Source organism: Carcharhinus amblyrhynchos, unplaced genomic scaffold (genome assembly GCF_965287045.1).
Source record: "Carcharhinus amblyrhynchos unplaced genomic scaffold, sCarAmb.v2.hapA scaffold_43, whole genome shotgun sequence".
NCBI lineage: Eukaryota > Metazoa > Chordata > Chondrichthyes > Carcharhiniformes > Carcharhinidae > Carcharhinus > Carcharhinus amblyrhynchos.
In genome coordinates, this window is record NW_027649784.1 from 3,892,430 (window position 1) to 3,913,133 (window position 20,704).

A 20,704-nucleotide genomic window follows, 5' to 3' on the forward strand; every position below is an offset into this window, starting at 1 on the left:
TCAGAGGGTCAGTGCTGAGGGAGTGCCGCACTGTCAGAGGGTCAGTGCTGAGGGAGTGCCGTACTGTCACAGGGTCAGTGCTGCGGGAGCGCCGCACTGTCAGAGGGTCAGTGCTGAGGGAACGCCACACTGTCAGAGGGTCAGTGCTGCGCTGTCAGAGGTGCTCTGTTTCTGTTGAGCGACTAAACTGAGGCTGCATCTGCCCTCTCAGGTGGGCACTATTTGTCAGATGTTCAGAAGAGTATCGAGGGGTATCGATACTGGGCCAGTACTTCATTTCAGCCAAAGCAACTTAAATGTAGCAGCTTATCTGGTCATCATCACATTGATATTGGGATCTTGCTGTGCATAATTCCTCTAACATTACAAAAGACTTTTTTTTGCTGCGAGGCACCTTTGACCGTTGTGAAAGTTGCTGCAGAATTATTAGTTTTTGTTTATCAGAGACACGAGCTAATGGATTGAGATAGTATAAAATCTTCCATCCATATTTTATAGCAGGACACCAGGGGAATGATCTGTTTCTCTGTCAGATTAGCAGAGTTCCACATTCTCAATAACAACTCTGGAACAGTTGTTACTGTTTAATACACAGACACAGGGTTAACATTTCTACGTTTGCTGCTTGACTACGTGTCAGAAAATATTGGGTCAGATATCCCCCGAGTTAAACTGAAGGACAGAGAACCATTCTTGTCGAGTCGTGAGGTTTCTCTCCCAGAAATCTTTTCTTTAAAAGCATACAGCCTAACTATCCTGCCTTGGGACGGCACAGTGACACAGTGTGTTAGCGCTGCTGCCTCACAGCGCCAGGGACCCGGGTTCAATCCCAGCGGCACGGTGACACAATGGGTTAGCGCTGCTGCCTCACAGCACCGGGGACCCGGGTTCAATCCCAGCAGCACGGTGACACAGTGGGTTAGTGCTGCTGCCTCATAGCGCCATGGACCCGGGTTCAATCCCAGCGGCATGGTGACACAGTGGGTTAGCACTGCTGCCTCACAGCGCCAGGGACCCGGGTTCAATCCCAGCGGCACGGTGACACAGTGGGTTAGCACTGCTGCCTCACAGTGCCAGGGACCCGGGTTTGATTCCCAGCTCGGGTCACTGTTTGTGTGGAATTTGCATGTTCTCCCTGTGTCTGCGTGGATTTCCTCCAGGCGCTCCGGTTTCCTCCCACACTCCAAAGATGTGCAGACTAGAGGGATTGGTCATGCTAAATTGCCCCTTAATGTCCGAAGATGTGTAGATTATGGGGATTGGCCATGCTAAATTGTCTCTTAGTGTCCTGGGATACTTAGGTTAGAGGAATTAGCCATGGTAAATTGCCCCTTAGTGTCAGGGGGTTAGCAGGATAAATATGTGGGGTTATGAGAGTAGGATGTGGATGGATTCTGGTTGGTGCAGACTCCGATGGGCACTGTCGGGAGGCTATGACTCTTCCCCTCCTCTGGCTGCCAACCCCTGGTTTTTGGCTAAGATCAAGTGTAGTATTGACATGCTACGCTTGGTTGAAGTCATTAGGTAACATTTCAGTTTCATTTTAAAGCAGCATCTCAGCCTTTTGGCTAAGATGCAAATTAGATCAAGCCTTGGAGGTGGAGCTACGCCTACTCCGAACAGCTTGGGTCATGTAGGTCAAGCCCAAGACAGGAGGTGAGAGCCCTGTCTTGTCAGCTTGGATCAGGAATGTCCCAACTTGTTGGGACTCTGAATTGGCTTTAATTTGACTTGATTGGATTGGAATAAAGTTTAAAAAAAAAACCCTGGTTAAGTCTGGTCTCCAATGGGCTGAAGATTGGAGCCCAGGCAACTGAAGGGAAAGGTCTGCCCACCTGGGCAAACGATGAGGGAGTGACGTGATGCTCAGCGATGACTGGGAGTGACTTTCCCCACTCACCTGTCTCGCATGGCTGTATTCCTCAGGTCTGTAATCAGTGGCATTGTCTTCTTGAACTGCTGAACCTTGTTCTTTGATGCAGTTATAATCTCCCAGTTCTTATCCTGCCGGGAATAACACAAACACATGATTAGCTATCTTTTCTCTTGGAATGGCGAAACCTGACTGGCCTGGTATCCTTGGTTTGCAGCCTTCCTGTTATTACACCCACGGTATCAATTCTGGCTCGAGCAGGGCTTCTGGACTCAGCAAGTACTATGATTGAGAAATGTGCTGCTGCTGAGAACATAGTAAGAAAACTCCCAACACCAGATTAAAGTCCAACAGGTTTATTTTGTAGCAAAAGCCACTAGCTTTCGGAACTGGCTGTTCCTCCATCAGGTGAGTGGGAGTTCTGTTCACAGACAGGGCACATAAAGACACAAAGTCAGTTTATAAAATAATGGTTGGAATGTGAATCTTTACAGCTAATCAAGTCTTAAAGCTACAGACAATACGAGTGGAAAGAGGGTTAAGCACATGTTAAACAGATGAGTATTGTCTCCAGCCAAGGCAGTTAGTAAGATTTTGCAAGCCCAGGCATACAGATAGTGCGACATGAACCAAGATCCCGGTTGAGGCCGTCCTCATGTGTGCGGAACTTGGCTATCAGTCTCTACTCAGCGACTCTGCGCTGTTGTGTGTTGTGAAGGCTGCCTTGGAGAACGCTTACCCGAAGATCAGAGACTGAATGCCCGTGACTGCTGAAGTGTTCACCAACAGGAAGGGAACAGTCTTCCCTGGTGATTGTTGAGCAGTGTTCATTTATCCGTTGTCGTAGCGTCTGCGTGGTCTCCCCAATGTACAAGCCTTGGGACATCCTTTCCTGCATCGTATCAGGTAGACAACGTTGGCTGAGTTGTAAGAGTATGTTCCGTGTACCTGGTGAATGGTGTTCTCATGTGAGATGGTGGCATCCGTGTCGATGTTCAGGTAAACATTCTCCAAGAAAGCTTTCATAAGAAGTAGGAGCAGGAGTAGGCCATCTAGCCCTTCGAGCCTGCCCTGCCATTCAATAAGATCATGGCTGATCTGAAGTGGCTCAGTTCCATTTTCCCGCTTTCTCCCCATAACCCTTAATTCCCTTGCCTACGAAAAACCTATCTACCCGTGACTTAAATATATTTAGCGAGGTAGCCTCCACCACTTCAACGGGCAGAGAATTCCAGAGATTCACCATCCTTTGAGTGAAGAAGTTCCTCCTCAACTCCCTTCTAAACTGCTCCCCCCTTATCTTGAGGCTGTGCCCTCTAGTCCTGCTGTCATTCCTGAGCGGGAAGAATCTCTCTACCTCTACCCTATCCATCCCCTTCATTATCTTATACATCTCTATAAGACCTCCCCTCATCCTTCTAAACTCCAACGAGTACAGACCCAGTCTATTTAGTCTCTCTTCATAGTCCAACCCCCTCATCTCTGGTATCAGCCTAGTGAACCTCCTCTGCACTCCCTCCAAGACCAAAATGTCCTTGCGCAAGTGCGGCGACCAAAACTGCACACAGTACTCCAGCTGCGGCCTCACCAGTGCCCTGTACAGCTGCAGCAAGACCTCCCTGCTTTTATATTCTATCCCCCTCGCTATAAAGGCCAGCATCCCATTCGCCTTCTCGATCACCTGCTGCACCTGCAGACTGGGTTTTTGCGACTCATGCACAAGGACCCCCAGGTCCCTCTGCACCGTAGCATGCTGCAGCTTTTCGCCCTTTAAATAGTAATCCCTCCTACTATTATTCCTGCCAAAGTGGATAACCTCACACTTGCTAACATTGTATTCACGACACACGACAACGCAGACGCGGAGCAGAGACTGATACCCAAGTCCTGCACACATGAGGATGGCCTCAGCAGGGCTCTTAGGTTCATGTCACACTATCGGTAACCCCCACCACATGCCTGGGCTTGCAACATCTCATTAACTGTCCTGGCTGGAGACAATACACATCTCTTTAACCTGTGCTTCATCGTCTCTTCACTCACATTGCCTGTACCTTTACGTCTTGATTAGTTGTAAAGACTCACATTCCAATTATTCTTAGAATAACGGACTGTCGGCGCCGTCCCCGTCAGAGGCTGGGTTGTCGGCGCCGTCCCCGTCGGAGGCTGGGTTGTCGGCGCCGTCCCCGTCGGAGGCTGGGTTGTCGGCGCCGTCCCCGTCGGAGGCTGGGTTGTCGGCGCCGTCCCCGTCGGAGGCTGGGTTGTCGGCGCCGTCCCCATCGGAGGCTGGGTTGTCGGCGCCGTCCCCGTCAGAGCGGTAGTGGGAGATGTGGTGTTCCATACCTTTAGGATCTGACTCAGCTTGTTGAGTTTTCGGAAATAGCCCATGGCGGTGTTCTCCATAACATTGGTCTGTAAGGAGCTGAATTTTTCTCCCTTCCATTGCGCCCAGGAATCCTCCCATTGCTTGGTGACCTCCCACGCCTGCTGCAGGTAGTCAAGATCCTAGGGACCAAAGCAAAGTTCAAAAGGTGACCATGAGCTGTGAGTGACACATGGAGAAGATTAATGTGGCAAGAACATCAGTAACCGAAGCAACACAGATTTGAGACAAATGACCGTATTTTACAGAACTGTCATAGCACAAAAGGAACCTCTTTATCCGATCGTGTCACTCCAAATAAGCAATTTACTTTGTGAAATTCTCCCGTCTTCTCCCTATTACCCTGCAAGACAGTTTTTATAGATAAGAGGAGCAGACAAATTGCAGGGCTATGGGGAAAGAGTAGAGGGGATTGGGACTAATTGGAAAGCTCTTTCACAGATACAATGGACACTGGTAAAACGGACACTGGTAAAACAGACAAGGCGCAACGAACACAGGTGCAACGGGTACAGCACTACGCACACGAGCGCAGCACACGTGGGCACTACGCACGCGGGCACAACGCACACAGGCACAACAGGTTGTGTTCTGTATTGCTGCTTTACCTTCTCCAGGCTCTGCAGCTCCTTCGACAAGGGCTGGTCAATTTTGAAGACATTGAGACCACTCCGAATACCTTCTTCCTCTTGCTTCAGGAGGTTGAGGCTATGTCGCAGTTCATTGATCGCGGCCAGAGCAGCATCCGTGCTCACTGAACTGCTGAAGGGCCCTGCAAGGCAGCAAAATAGGAAAGCTGAAGGGGTGTCCTGGGTCACGCCAGTAATGCACTTGTGGGCGCAGTCGCTCTTAGCCCATCCTCCATAAGAACATAAGAAATAGGAGCAGGAGTAGGCCATCTAGCCCCTCGAGCCTGCCCCACCATTCAATAAGATCATGGCTGATCTGTTGTGTCTCAGTTCCACTTTCCCGCCCTCTCCCCATAACCCTTAATCCCCTTGCCTATCAAAAACCTATCAACCCGCGTCTTAAAAATATCGAGCGAGGCAGCCTCCACGACTTCAACAGGCAGAGAATTCCAGAGATTCACCACCCTTTGAGTGAAGAGGTTCCTCCTCAACTCCATTCTAAACTCCGTTCTAAACTCCAGCATCGTTTGTGGAATAAATGTCAGTGAGGAAAGAAACCAAACAGGCTCTGAATCCCTCCCCGTAAATCCTGTAACAAACCAGTCCTTTTCCTGCCTCCTTACTGGACACTCTCAGTCAGACTCTTTATGAACGACCCCAGTTATTGCTGATTGCTCTCTCCTAATCCTGTGTTTAAGTACATTGGCAAAATCTGGCTGCAAATCCCAGGTTTCTGGATATAAAACAAGTGTTTAAACTACACAAAAATTTCAAACAAGAGATATTGGTTGGAGGCCAATCACCTATTCACAGTCAGTAAAGTATCAAGTAATTCTCACACTGCACTCAGTTTAATGTTTCAACTCTCAGTTTCGGCTGATTGGGGCGCGCTGACACTGGAGGTATAAAGTAACAAGTACAAACTCACTTCAAATATCTGATTCAGACTGACATTCCCACTACAGTACTGACACAGAACTGCTCTGTCAGAGGGTCTGGTCTCAGGTCACTGTCTGTGTGGAATTTGCACGTTCTCCCTGTATCTGCGTGGGTTTCCTCCAGATGCTCCAGTTTCCTCCCACACTCCACAGATGTGCAGGTTAGGGGGAATTGGCCATGCTAAATTGTCCCTTAGTGTCCAAAGATGTGTAGGTTAGGGCGATTGGCCATGCTAAATTGTTCCTTCGTGCCCTAAACCGAGACTCTGTCTATCCTCCCAGGTGATGCAGATTATCCCACAGGACATGAACATGCAGAAGTGTCCTGCGCGATATTAATCGCACCAAAAAAAATCAATAAGATCATGGATGATCTGGTCATTATCACATTAGTGTTTGTGAGATCTTGCTTTGCACGCCTACAAAACATTTCTAAAGTACCTCAGGGGCTGTGAGGTAATTTGGAATGCTAAGAGAGCTTCAAAAGGTGTTATAGAAACGCAAGATCTCTCTTGAACTGTGCTGGATAAATATTGTGGGAAAGGTCAGTCTCACTCTTCACCTTTCATATTAAATTCTTCAATGACATTATGGGTCTTCTTCTTCAGTTCCTCCGCAGAGTGGATGAGGCCACTCCTGAATTTCTCTTTGTGCTTCTTCAGCATGGCTTCACTCTCCACAATGGCCTGCTGGTAGTTCATCCACTCACCATTCAGCGATTCCAATCTCTGCTGGACCTGCCAGAGAGAGAGAGATAGAGTGTTGGGTGGGGGGGGAGGTTGGAAGATAGAAAAAGGTAAAAGAGTGCAGTAAGCACCATGCACCAATCTCCCCCCAATGCAGGCTGCACACTTACACTTTCTTCAATTTGGAACTCATATTTCTCCAGGATGTTGAACTGTTCGTGGATGGGGGTGATGCGTGCCTCTGTCTTTGGCAGCTCATTCTGAAGGTGCTCCAGGAGCTGGATCCCACTGGTCAGCTCTTCCAAGTTCACCGGAATATGGCTGACTCTAAATGGATGGCACAAAGAGAGAGCAAGCACAGAGCAAGTTAGGAGACTGTAAACTCAAGGATCTGATCACACTGCAGGGCACATAGAGGATCCGATGGCCTGGTGGTATTATCACTAGACTATTAGTGTTCTGTGGACCCAGGTTCGAATCCCGCCACGGCTTATGGTGGAATTTGAATTCAATAAAAAATACCTGGAATTAAGAATCTACTGATGACCCATTGTCGGAAAAACCCATCTGCTTCCTTTAGGGAAGGAAATCTGCCATCCTTACCCTGGTCTGGCTTATATGTGATTCCAGAGCCACAGCCAATGTGGTTAACTCTGAAATGGCATAGCAAGCCACTCAGTTCAAAGGGCAACAAGGGATGGACAATAAATGCTGGCCAGCCAGCGATCCCCAGATCCCACGAATGAATTCTTAAAAATTAAAAAAGAGATTTCTGAGGACATGGCCAGAAATGGGGAGATGCAACTCTGGGGAAGGACTGGATAGACTGGGCTCTTTCTCTTTGGAACACAGGGGAGATTTAGTAGAAGTTTCTAAGATTATGAGGGGCCAAAATAGAGAGGAGAGAGAGCAATTACTTCCATCAGCAGAGGTCAATAATCAGGGACATGGATTTAAAGTAATTAGTCAAAGGATTTCTATAGTTCAGCCAAATGTTGTATGATTTTAAGAAATTAGATCTAGCTCTTGAAGCTAAAGGGATTGAGGCAGATCGATGGGTTAAGGGGGAAATCAGGACATTGAATTCGATGAATGGCCAACTCCTGCTTCTAGTTGCTATGTTTTGATGATTAGAAAGGTGTTGGGGAATCATTTTTTTCACCCAGAAAACGGAGGAGGTCTGGAACACAATGTCTGATGGTGACCCTCATGGCATTTTTCAAGCTCATTGGGACATGTACTCGAGGTACTGTGACCTACAGCAAGGTACTGGTGAGGCCACAGCTGGAGTACTGTGTGCAATTTTGGTCCGCTTATTTGCGAAAGGATATACTGGCCTTGGAGGGAGTGCAGAGAAGGTTCACCAGGTTGATTCTGGAGATGAGGGGTTAGCTTATGAGGAGAAATTGAGTAGATTGGGCCTGTACTCGTTGGAGTTTAGAAGGCTGAGGGGAGATCTTTCAGACATGTATAAGATAATGAAGGGGCTAGACAGGGTAGAGGCAGAGAGATTATTTCCACTTAGAAAGGAAACAAGAACTAGGGGGCACAGCCTCAAAATAAGGGGGAGTTAATTTAGAACAGAGTTGAGGAGGAACTTCTTCTCTCAGAGGGTACTGAATCTTTGGAATTCTCTGCCCATTGAAGCAGTGGAGGCTACCTCATTAAATGTGTTTAAGTCACAGGTAGATAGATTTTTGACCAATAAGGGAATTAAGGGTTATGGGGAGCAGGCGGGTAAGTGGAACTGAACACTATCAGATCAGCCATGATCTTATTGAATGGTGGGGCAGGCTCGAGGTGCCAGATGGCCTACTCCTGCTCCTATTTCTTACATTTTTACGTTCTTACAGGGCTACATACTGAGAACTGGAAAGAGGATTTTGCTCATTTGGTTAGCCTGCATACACTTGGCCTTTTATGTCATAAACCTTTCTGTGTTTCTGTAATCGTCCTCTCTCAATGACAGGGACAGCAATGTAAGTAACATGTTTCAGTCACCTGTTTTGGTCAATATGGACCAATGTTTGCATAGTTGCATTTGGGTTTGAACAGAGAGAGGACATGTCCCCTTTCCTTCGTGCTCCGCCTTATTTCTTTCGGCTCAGGTCCAACCCTTGTTGCCCCCTGTGATGATTTGCCTTTATCTTGTGGCTTGTTGTCTTCTTGTTTCCTGGGCCTTTTCCTTGTTTTTATATTGTTACTACTCCTGTTAGTTTTTTGTTGGGTGTGGTAATGGATTATCTTTGTGTGTGGGGTGGTGGGCATGGGAAACAGGGTGTTGGTCGGCTCCCCTGGAAGAAAAGGGCAGTGGGTGTGAGAGTTCTGCTGTATTTTAGGTGGTTGGGGAGAGCTGGCTGTTGAGGTGGTCTGTGTTTGGGGGACGGTTAGGGAAAGGGTCTTTCTCTAAAGATTTTTTTTCGACTATCACAGAATCAAATGACTGATAATGAAGCAATGGGACAAAGGGAAAGAGAGAGAGAGGATAGAGGATTTCACCCAGGATCAGTATTTATCAATCATAGAATCTCTACAGTGCAGAAGGAGGCCATTCAGCTCATCAAACCTGCACTGGCAACAACCTCAGCCAGGCCCTATCCTCTTAATTACACCTATTTACCCTGCTAGTCCCCCTGACACTAAGGAGCAATTTAGCATGGTCGATCCACCTAACCAGCACAACTTTTGGACCGTGGGAGGAAACCAGAACACCTGGAAGAAACCCACACAGACACGGGGAGAACATGCAGACTCCACACAGTTGCCAAAATTGAACACGGATACTGGCACCGTGAGGCAGCAATGCTAATCACTGTGGCACCGTGCCATCCAGGCTAGGTTATCAGAAATAAAAGCAGGTGTCCTTGTCATTGTCCCACTGCAGTTTACAGGAGCTTGCTGTGCATAAATTGGCAGCTGAATTTCCTATATTGAAACAGTGGCCATTCCTCAAAAGTACTTCATTGGCTTTGGAGCACTTTGGCAGAGGAGTCTCCCATTTGGAACTGAGCCATGGAGACAGTGAGAGCCATCACAAGAGCAGCGAGCTATCTTTAAAAGGAGTGAACATCCCCGTCCATTCACTGATTAACTGAAGGTGGTGGGAAAGAGCGAACAACCAGGTGTTCAGCCTGGGGAAATGGAATCAAAGAACAAAGAACAGTACAGCTCAGGAGCAGGCCCTTCGGCCCTCTAAGCCTGCGCCAGTCATGATGCCTGCCTAAACTAAAAACGTACACACTTAGAGTCCGTATCCTTCCATTCCCATCCTATTCATGTATTCGGCTAGATGCCCCTAAATGCCACTATCATACCTGCTCCCATCATCTCCCCAGGCAGCGCATCCCAAACATTCACCACCCTCTGTGCAAAAAAACTTGCCTCGCACATCTCCTCTAAACTTTTTCCCCTGCACCTTAAACATACGTCCCCTTGTAATTGACTTTTCTGCCCTAGGAAAGAGCATCTGACTATCCACTCTGTCCATGCCCCTCATAATCCTGTAGAGCTCTACCACAAGACAGGCTAGAGTGCAGTGTATACCCACTTGGTGCTGTTCTCTTCCAGGAACTGACAGAAGTCCAGTAGCATCTGACCTGCCATCTCACTCAGCAGGGTAGTGAACTTGTTTTGCCACTCATTGCAATGTTGCACCAGGGAGAATTTCAGCGGCGAGCAGTCAAGGAGTACTAGCTGAATCTGAACGATGGTCTCCTCCTTCTGGACGTTGTTGGCCACCTCGGTGTAACTGCAGAAAAGGAGCAAGGTTTGAGGGAGAAGGTGACAACAGCACCAGTGGACAGCAGCAGTGTGTGATTTTATTTTCACTCATCAACCATAGAATCCTGACAGTTCAGGAGGCCACTCAGCCCATTGAGCCTGCACCAACAACATGCTCATCCATGTCCTATCCCTGTAACCCCACATACTACCCCACTAATTCCTCTAGGGGACAATTTAGTACGGCTAATCCACCTAACCTGCACATCTTTGGACACAAAGGAGAAATTTAGTATGGCCAATTCTTCTAAACTGCACATTTTTTGACTGTGGGAGGAAAATGGAACACCCGGAGGAAAACCACGCAGGCATAGGGAGAATGTGCAAACTCCACACAAGCAGTCACCCAAGGCCGGAGTTAAACACAGGTCCCTGGTGCTTTGAGGCTGCAATGCTAAGCACTGTGCCGCCGTGCCACCTTGATTTATAGTGAAGTTCCAGTTTCAGGAGCTAGGGAGAGTTCCGCCAGAAGGGCAAGAGGAAGACTGTGTCTCCACATGGAGCTCTTCAATCCTAATCCCTACTTACACTAGGCCTTTCCATATCATTCATCACTTTTTCATTACAGAGATAATGTTCGTCGTTGTAAAGCATTCCAACATTTGAAAACCCTTTGGGTGAAAAAATTCCTCTAATTGTCCATTTCATTCCTCCGGTTGATCTAAACAAAATGTAGAGGGAGAAAGGTATGTGCAGCACTCCAAAGGGGGGGGGTGTAAACAAAGTATATGTGGATTAGACTGTGCATAGCGCTCCAAGTGTTGTAGGGTGGCACAGTGGACCTTATTGCCCCAAGGCTTGGGAGGGGATTCTGGGTTCCTCTATCTAATTCCTCTCCAGTGACCCAGGCTGCTTGTGTTGGGAGTTGGATGAGAAAAGGATAAGTGATGGTTTCAGCACCTTATGGACTGATGATGGCAATGTGCAGCTTCAGGTATAAGGAAGGCCAATGTGACCAACAGGAAGGATGGATCGGTGTCTGGGTAAGAAACATCCGCAAGAGGCACAAGGGGTTAATAAACTGGAGAGAAAGAAAACTGATTGGAAACAGGGGTTCAAAGTGTGCAGAGGATGCTGAAAGTCTGCAAAGGGATATAGATAGTCTAAGTGAGTGGGCGAGGCTCTGTCAGATGGAATACAATGTTGGTAAATGTGAGGTCATCCATTTTGGTAGGAGTAACAGCAAAATGGACTATTACTTAAATGGTAAAAGATTGCAGCATGCTGCTGTGCAGAGGGACCTGGGTGTCCTTGTACAGGAATCTTAAGGAGTTGGTTTGTAGGTGCAGCAGGTAATTAAGAAGGCAAATGGAATTTTATCCTTCATTGCTAGAAGGATGGAGTTTAAAAACAGCGAGGTTATGTTGCAGCTGTATAAGGTGCTGGTGAGGCCACACCTGGAGTACTGTGTACAGTTTTGGTCTCCCTACTTGAGAAACAATATACTGGCACTGGAGGGGGTGCAGAGTAGATTCTCTAGGTTGATTCCGGAGTTGAGAGGGTTGGCTTATGAGGAGAGACTGAGTAGACTGGAGCTATACTCATTGGAATTCAGAAGAATGAGGGGAGATCTTATAGAAACACATTAAGATTATGAGGGAATAGATAAGATAGAAGCAGGGAAGTTGTTTCCACTGGCGGGTGAAACTAGAACTAGGGGGCAAGGCCTCAAAATAAGGGGGAGCAGATTTAGGACTAAGTTGAGGAGGAACTTCTTCACACAAAGGGTTGTGAATCTGTGGAATTCCCTGCCGAGTGAAGCAGTTGAGGGTCCCTCATTGAATGTTTTTAAGGCAAGGATAGATAAATTTTTGAACAGTAAGAGTTAAGGGTTATGATGAGCAGGCGGGTAAGTGGAGCTGAGTCCACAAAAAGATCAGCCATGATCTTATTGAATGGTAGAGCAGGCTCGAGGGGCCAGATGGCCTACTCCTGCTCCTAGTTCTGACGTTCTTATGTTCAATTCCAGCACCCCCGCCACCCAACCCCAGGATTTCAAAGCCAGCCCAATATTCCTCACCGGGCAATGTCTGCATCAAAGGAAGACACAGCTGGCTTGAGGCGCTGATAGCGGCGGATGAAGGAATCTTTGTTGATCTCCCAGATCTCGCGGTAGGTGTCCCAGGTTTTCAAATAGTTCTGCAGGTTGGCAGCATTGGTCGCCATGCCACTGTTGATCATACCTTGGATCTTCTTTATCTCCTCATCATTCTCTGCAGGAAGAAAAGGTGCTGCAATAATCTCAGCTGCATTGATATAGTACCTTTAATGTGGTAAAACCTTCCAATGCGCTTCGTGAGAATGGACCGAGACAAACAAGAACATTATCAGGACAGGAGGTCAAACGCTTGGTAAGATTTTAAAGAGCATTTCTGAGGCAGTTTTAGGGAGGAAATTTCAGAGTTTAGGGTCCAAGCAGCTGAAGGCACGGCCGCCAGTGGTGGAGTGTTTAAAATGAGGAATGTGCAAATAGCAGAATTGGAGAAATGCAGAGACCTCAGAAGCTTCTGAAGCTGGAGGGAACATAGTAAGAAATCTCACAACACCAGGCTAAAATCCAACAGGTTTATTTGGTAGCAAACACCACTAGCTTTTGGTGCTTTGCCCCTTCGTCAGGTGAGTCACTCAATGAGGAAGGGGCAAAACCCTAAAAGCTAAAACATAAAGAACATAAGAAGTAGGAGCAGGAGTAGGCCATCTAGCCCTTCGAGCCTGCCCTGCCATTCAGTAAGATCATGGCTGATCTGTCGTGTCTCAGTTCCACATTCCCGCCCTCTCCCCATTACCCTCAATCCCCTTGCCTATCAAAAACCTATCAACCTGCGTCTTAAAAATATTTAGCGAGGCAGCCTCCACCACTTCAACGGGCAGAGAATTCCAGAGATTCACCACCCTTTGAGTGAAGAAGTTCCTCCTCAACTCCGTTCTAAACCACCCCCCCTTTATCCTGAGGCTGTGCCCCCTAGTCCTACTGTCCTTTCTGAGCAGGAAGAGTCTCTCCACCTCTATCCTATCCATCCCATTCATCATCTTATATGTCTCAATGAGATCTCCCCTCATTCTTCTAAACTCTAACGAGTACAAGCCTAGTTTATCCAGCCTCTCCTCATAGCTCAACACCCTCAACTTCGGTATCAGCCGAGTAAACCTCCTCTGCATTCCCTCCAAGGCCAAAATATCCTTGCGTAAGTACAGCGACCAAAACTGCACACAGTACTCCAGCTGCGGCCTCACCAGTGCCCTATACAGCCGCAGCAAGACCTCCCTACTTTTATATTCAATCCCCCTCGCTATGAAGGCCAGCATCCCATTCGCCTTCCTGACCACCTGCTCCACCTGCAGGCTGGGTTTTTGCGACTCATGCACAAGGACCCTAAGGTCCCTCTGCACCGCCGCCTGCTGCAGTTTTTCGCCATGTAAGTAATAGTCCTTCCTACCATTATTCCTACCAAAGTGGACAACCTCACATTTGCCAACATTAAATTCCATTTGCCAGTTCCTGGCCCATTCGCCCAGCCTATCTAGATCCTTCTGCAGACTCTCCACACCCTCCGCGCAATTTGCCGTTCCACCAATCTTGGTGTCATCAGCAAATTTCAACACCATACACTCGGTTCCCTCCTCTAGATCATCTATATAAATGGTAAATAGCTGAGGCCCCAGCACCGAACCCTGGGGCACTCCACTAGTCACCAACCGCCAATCCGAATAGCACCCATTGACCCCCACTCTCTGCCTCCTATTTGACAACCAATCCTCTATCCACGCTAACACCCTACCCCCAACTCCATGCCCCCTGACCTTCTGTAATAACCTCTTGTGAGGCACCTTGTCAAACGCCTTCTGAAAATCAAGAAACACCACATCCACCGGCTCTTCTCTATCCACCGCCCTAGACACATCCTCATAGAACTCCAATAAATTCGTCAGACACGACTTCCCCTTAACGAAACCGTGCTGCGTCTGCTCTATCAAACAATTCTCCTCAAGATGCCTCGCTATTTTCTCCTTGATCACAGATTCTAGCATTTTACCTACAACAGACGTTAAACTAACTGGCCTATAATTCCCTGCCTTTTGCCTGCTACCCTTCTTAAACAACGGCGTAACATTAGCCGTTTTCCAATCTTCCGGCACTTCCCCGGAATCCAGCGACGTTTGGAAAATAACCACCAAGGCATCCACTATCACCTCCGCCATTTCTTTCAGAACCCTTGGATGCATTCATCCGGTCCTGGGGACTTGTCCACAATCAGTCCCTCCAGTCTGTCGAGCACCGCCTCTCTCGTAACAATAATGTCATTCAGACCCTCCACTCCTACCATCTTTCCATCGCTAACACCCAGCAAATTATTCACGTCCTCCTCCGTGAAGACCGAAACAAAAAAGTTATTCAAGGCCTCAGCCATTTCCCCATCCCCTACCACTAAGTCCCCCCTCTCATCCTCTAAGGGTCCAACGTTTACTAGTGGCATTTACTACCAAATAAACCTGTTGGACTTTAGCCTGGTGACATGAGACTTCTTACTGTGTTTACCCAAGTCCAACGCAGGCATCTCCACATCATGACTACCCTCGACGCTGGAGGGAGTGGCAGAGACCGGGAGAGGGGGAGGTCACACAGGGATTTATGAGAACAATTATGAGAATTTTTTTTTAAAATCAAGGCACCTCCAGACAGGGAGGCAACAGAGGGTAAATTTGAAGGGGATGATGGAGCAAGCATTTCTATTTTGATACAGTAAGAAGTCTCACAACATCAGGTTAAAGTCCAACAGGTTTATCTGGAATCATGAGCTTACTCCCCAGTGTCTCCACTCACCTGAAGGAGCAGCGCTCTGAAAGCTCATGATACTAAATAAACCTGTTGGACTTTAACCTGGTGTGGAGAGACTTGTTACTGTGCCCTCCCAGTCCAACACCGGCATCTCCACATCATGGCTACCATTTTGACACAGGCAGCCCAAAGATGCTCCACCTGCTGGGTGAAATCTCATATAGCCCCATGCAGGGGATTGTACTGCGTGTGCGTGAGTGCACGTACATGTGAACGTGTGTGCGTGCACGCATGTGCCTTTGTGTGCATGTGCTTGTGTGTGTATGTAGTACTGTTTGTGAGTATGTGCGTGTGTGTATGTGTGTGACTGTGTATGTGCATGTGCGCGCACATGCCTGTGTATGCATGTCTGTGTTTGTGTGTGTGCCTGTGTCTCTGTCCCTTAGTATCCAAAGATGTGCAGGTTCGGGTGGATTGGCCATGCTAAATTGCCCCTTAGTATCCAAAGATGTGCAGGTTAGGTGGATTGGCCGTGCTAAATTGCCCCTTAGTGTCAGGGGGATTATGTGGGGTTAAGGGGACAGGGCCTAGGCGGGATTGTGCTCAGTGCAGGCTCAATGGGCCGAATGGCTTACTTCTATACTATCAAGAAAAAAGATGTGTTGCAGAGTGGCATTTCATGGTCTGATGTTTTGTGATGTAGTAACCTGATGAACACTCACCCGATGAAGGAGCAGTGCTCCGAAAGCTCGTAATTCCAAATAAACCTGTTGGACTTTAACCTGGTGTTGTAAAACTTCTTACTGTGCCCACCCCAGGTCAACGCCGACACCTCCACATCATGGTTTTGTGATGTGATACCTTTGAGATAGGTATCACTTGCTCGGATTTTAATGTGACATTGACTCAGGGGTCATGCAGTAGCCGCTTACCGATGTTTTGGTGGACAGGAGTGAGGGTAGATTTCCTCCTGGTCAGTAGCTCTGGGATCCGCTTGAAGATGGAGAGGGTGTTCTTAATCTGAAAGCTGATGGTGTTGACAGTGTTTGCGAGCCTGGAGAGAGTTGGGGAGAATTCCACCTGGGAGAGGGAGGAACAGCTCAGTGCAGGATTAGCAGTTGTCCCGGCAACACAAACTCATGACAGCAACGGGGAGGCCTTTCAGCCCCTTCAGCATGTTCCACATTCGATCAGCTCGTGCTGGACCAGTGTGTTAACTCTGCCTTGATCCCTTTTTCAGAAATATCCTTACCCCCAAACAAAATAGTTTGACAAGTAACAGCCCCAGCTTTGTCCACCACCTGCCCCACCCCCAGCCCCCAGCACCATCAGAGGAAATCATTTCTTTAACCGTCTATCCGACCAAATCTTCCACTGTCTTGTGATATATATAAAATGATTTGCAGAAGAATCATTAAAATCTACAGCGCAGGAGAAGGCCATTGGCCCATCGAGTCTGCACTGACAACAATCCCACGCAGGCCTTATCCCATAACCCCACATATTTACCCTCCAATTCCCCTGACACTAAGGGGCAATTTAGCATGGCTAATCACCCTAACCCGCACATCTTTGGACACCAAGGGGCAATTTAGCATGGCCAATCCACCTAACCTGCAGCACAGTAGCACAGTGGTTAGCACTGCTGCTTCACAGCTCCAGGGACCTGGGTTCGATTCTCGGTTTCGATCACTGTCTGTGTGGAAACCGCACATTCTCCCCGTGTCAGCGTGGGTTCCCTCCAGGTGGTCTGGTTTCCTTCCACACTCCAAAGATGTGCGGGTTAGGTTGACTGGCTATGCTAAAATTGCCCCTTAGTGTCCTGAGATGCATAGGTTAGAGGGATTACTGGGTAAATATATAGGGATATGGGGTTAGGGCCTGGGTGGGATGGTGGTTGGTGGAGAACCAATGGGCCCAATGGCCTCTTTCTGCAAGGTAGGGTTTCTACGATCTTTTGACACTAAGAGGCACAGCCAGTACCCCTAACCTGCAAATATTTTACGCAGAGGGTGGTAAATGCCTGCCAGAGAAGATGGTAAAAGCAGATACAATAGCAACATTTAAGAGGCATCTTGACAGATGCATGAATAGGAGGGGGATAGAGGATACGGACCACATCAAGGCAAAAGGTCTTTAGATTAGAAAGATGTCATGTGTCGGTGCAGGTTTGGTGAGCCGAAGGACCTGTTCCTATGCTGTACTGATTTTGTTCTTTGTGTTAAACATGTGGACCTGACCACCCTCAGCCTTCCATAGATTGCACAAACCACGGGAGTGTGAGAGCTCCAGACTGAATGCAGCAGGCGGAGAAATGGCCTTACCCGTGGCGGACTGCCCGGTATATCATCCAGAAGGATCACCATCACCCTGAAGAGAGGGTTGGGTGTGGATTTGGGATCCCCGTTGATGGCCTTGGACAGCTCCTGCAGCGACCGTTTAATGTTCAGCCTGAAAGCTTCTTCCACCAACCGATCAACCTTCTTGGCATAATTCAACCAGAACTGCTGCACCTGTAAATCCACAGGGAGCAATATCAAAAGGGAGGTTAGACATCAAAATCACAGCAAGCTTCAAACTGCCTGGACCAGCAAAGCTGGCCATTCCCACAAAATAAAACTGGATACGTTTTTGAAGGGGAAGAGAATCACAAGGTCAAAGGGAAAGAGAGCAGAGTGGAGTGGGCCTCCTTCAGGGCAGTGTGATTAACATCAACCAGCATGATGGCCTCACTGTCCCACTGCTCGTAGACTCAGAGACTTCCTACAGTGCAGGAGGAGGCTATTCAGCCCATCGAGTCTGCACCGACTCTCCAACTGAGCATCTTAGCCAGGCCCAACTCTGCCTTATCCCTGTAACCCCACTCATTTAGCAAGGCCAATCCACGTAACCTGCACATCTTTGGAGAATAAGGGGCAATTTAGCATGGGTTTGGAAATTGGCAAGTCATGCTGCAGCTGTATAGAACTTTAGTTAGGCCGCATTTGGAAAATTATCTGCAGTTCTGGTCACCACGCTAACAGAAGGATGTGGAGGTTTTGGAGAGGGTACAGAAAAAGTCTACCAGGATGTTGCCTGATTTGGAGGGCATTAGCATGGCCAATCCCCCTAACCTGCACATCTTTGGACAATAAGGGGCAATTTAGCATGGCCAATCCAGGTAACCTATACAACTTTGGACTGTGGGAAGAAACCAGAGCACCTGGGGGAAACCCATGCAGAACTGGGAGAATGTGCAAACGCCACACAGTGACCCAAGGCTGGAATTGAACCCGGGTCCTGGTGCAGCGAGGCAGCAGTGCTACCTGCTGCTTTTATATTTATCTAGGATGTCCCCCAGCATTCTGCCTGAAGCAACTACACCTCGGATTGTGGCTTGTGATAATCTTTTGCCCAAACACCCATTCTTCACAGAGGCAGCCAAACAGCTTTCAGCTTTTTTACCCCCTCAGTGCTCAAAACAGATGCTGGCAGTGAGCGATTTCCAGCTGCCACATGTCACTTGGAGGAATAATTAGTATAAGGCAGCGATTAGTGGATGGAGAACCAATTGAACATCTTCATTTGGGTATGAACGGCACTACCTCACGCAGAGTGTTGTCCCTGTAGCATTCCATCTGAATGTGAGGTGAGAGCCACAGTCTCTGAGAGATAGGAACCTGGGGTAGCAATTAGGGTAAAGAAAAGATACAACCATAGACTATTACAGCATAGAAGGAGGCCATTTGGCCCATCGTGGCTGCACCAGCTCCTGAAAAAGCTAGTCCCATTCTCCATAGCCCTCTATATTCATCTTCTAATGTGTATCCAGCTCTCTTTAGAAACCTCCTATGGAGTCAGTCTCCACCCCTCTCCCAGGCAGTTCATTCCAAATCCCAACAGCTCTCCCGAGTAAAGAAGTTTCTCCTCCCAGCTCGCTTGCTGACACCTTGAAATTGTGACCACGAGCCACTGACGCACCAACTGGTGGAAACAGAATATCTTTCTTTACCCTGTCAAAATCGTTCATCATTTTCAGCACCTCAATAAGGTCACCTCTTCATCTTCTCTGCTCCAAGGTGAATAAGCCCAATCTCTCTAACCTTCCCTTGTTATCTAGAATTCTTCATTCCTGGTATCATTCTAGTGAATCTCCTTTACGCTGTCTGCAGGACTTTAACATCCTTCTTTAAATAAGGTGCCCAGAACTGAACACAATACTCCAAATGTGCTCTGACCAATGATGTGTAAAGAAAAAGTTTATTCATTAGTGTCACAAGTAGGCTTACATTAACACCACTATGAAGTTACTGAGAAAATCCCCTAGTCACCACACTCTGGCACCTGTTTGGGTACACTGAGGGAGAAGTTAGCACTTAACCAGCATGTCTTTCGGACTGTGGGAGGAAACCGGAGCACCGGGAGAAAACCCACACAGACATGGGGAGAACATGCAGACTCCACACAGACAGTGACCCCAGCTGGGAATCGAGCCCAGGTCCCTGGCGCTGTGAGGCAGCAGTTCTAGGGACATGGCATCAAGACCTTGCTTTTACACTCAATGCCTCCATAAACCCAAGATCCTATAAGCTTCCCTATAAGCTGGCAATTGGGACTAGCTTTGGGGTTTAACAAAAAAGGATGGCATGGACAAGTTGTTTCCATGCCGTAAACCTCGATGACTCTATTCCTCCCGACAGCTTCAACGTGCCTGGCCACCATGGAGGGATACAGAAAGTCATTGTATAAATACATCACAGCACATCAGACTCACCTCAGACCCATCGTTCTTAAAGACAAGATATGTTTGGCGCATGATGGTGATGATCTCCTTGTGTAGTTTTAACAGTTTGGTCTGGACCCTTTCTCGGTGGGCTTGCTGTGCATCTCGGAACTCCTTGTCATTGTACGTGCGTTTGCTGTCAATAAGCACCAGCAACATTTCGCTCATCTGGTAGGCGTACTGTTTAATCGACTGGCTCGAGGCTTTGTACTCATCGAGCGTCAGCTGCAGCTATTTGGGGATACAGATCACAATAATAAACACTCTGGTCTCTCACAGTAACAAGATTCAGAGATCTCAATTGACACAGAATTTACAGCACACAAACAGACCATTTGGCCCAACTGGACCATACTGCCCTTGGCAAGTCTCCTTCCAGCTTCTCTCCATCGCAGTCAACACATCCTTCAATTCCTTCTTCTGTCATTCTGGGAATGCCCTGTAAAGAGTGATACACTCACAAGTACCCCCTGCAAGGACTGAGTAACTCCCCAGGACCCTCTGTAAATACTGACACACTCCTCCAGGAGCCTCTGCAAATACTGACAAACTCCCTACGACATCTGTAAATACTGACACACTCCCCAGGACCCTCTGTAAATACTGACACACTCCTCAGGACCCTCTGTAAATACTGACACACTCCCTGGGACCCTCTGTAAATACTGACACACTCCCTGGGACCCTCTGTAAATACTGACACACTCTCCGGGACCCTCTGTAAATACTGACACACTCCCCGGGACCCTCTGTAAATACTGACACACTCCCCGGGACCCTCTGTAAATACTGACACACTCCCCGGGACCCTCTGTAAATACTGACACACTCCCCGGGACCCTCTGTAAATACTGACACAGTCCCCCCGAGACCTCC

The 20,704-nt window shown here is 48.0% G+C and overlaps 1 protein-coding gene across 1 annotated transcript in view; it reads right to left on the minus strand.

The window, feature by feature from the left end:
- dnah2 (dynein, axonemal, heavy chain 2) overlaps positions 1 to 20,704 on the minus strand; it is a 190,939-nt gene that overhangs the window by 141,029 nt on the left and 29,206 nt on the right. The window contains exons 14-23 of the mRNA XM_080181836.1: positions 19,820 to 20,059; positions 17,391 to 17,579; positions 15,999 to 16,146; positions 12,310 to 12,502; positions 10,057 to 10,257; positions 6,680 to 6,836; positions 6,386 to 6,560; positions 4,865 to 5,028; positions 4,217 to 4,378; positions 1,901 to 2,004 (exon numbers count right to left, since the gene is read on the minus strand). Of these exons, the coding sequence (XP_080037962.1) occupies positions 1,901 to 2,004; positions 4,217 to 4,378; positions 4,865 to 5,028; positions 6,386 to 6,560; positions 6,680 to 6,836; positions 10,057 to 10,257; positions 12,310 to 12,502; positions 15,999 to 16,146; positions 17,391 to 17,579; positions 19,820 to 20,059 (1,733 nt within the window). The remainder of the gene's footprint in view (positions 1 to 1,900; positions 2,005 to 4,216; positions 4,379 to 4,864; positions 5,029 to 6,385; positions 6,561 to 6,679; positions 6,837 to 10,056; positions 10,258 to 12,309; positions 12,503 to 15,998; positions 16,147 to 17,390; positions 17,580 to 19,819; positions 20,060 to 20,704) is intronic.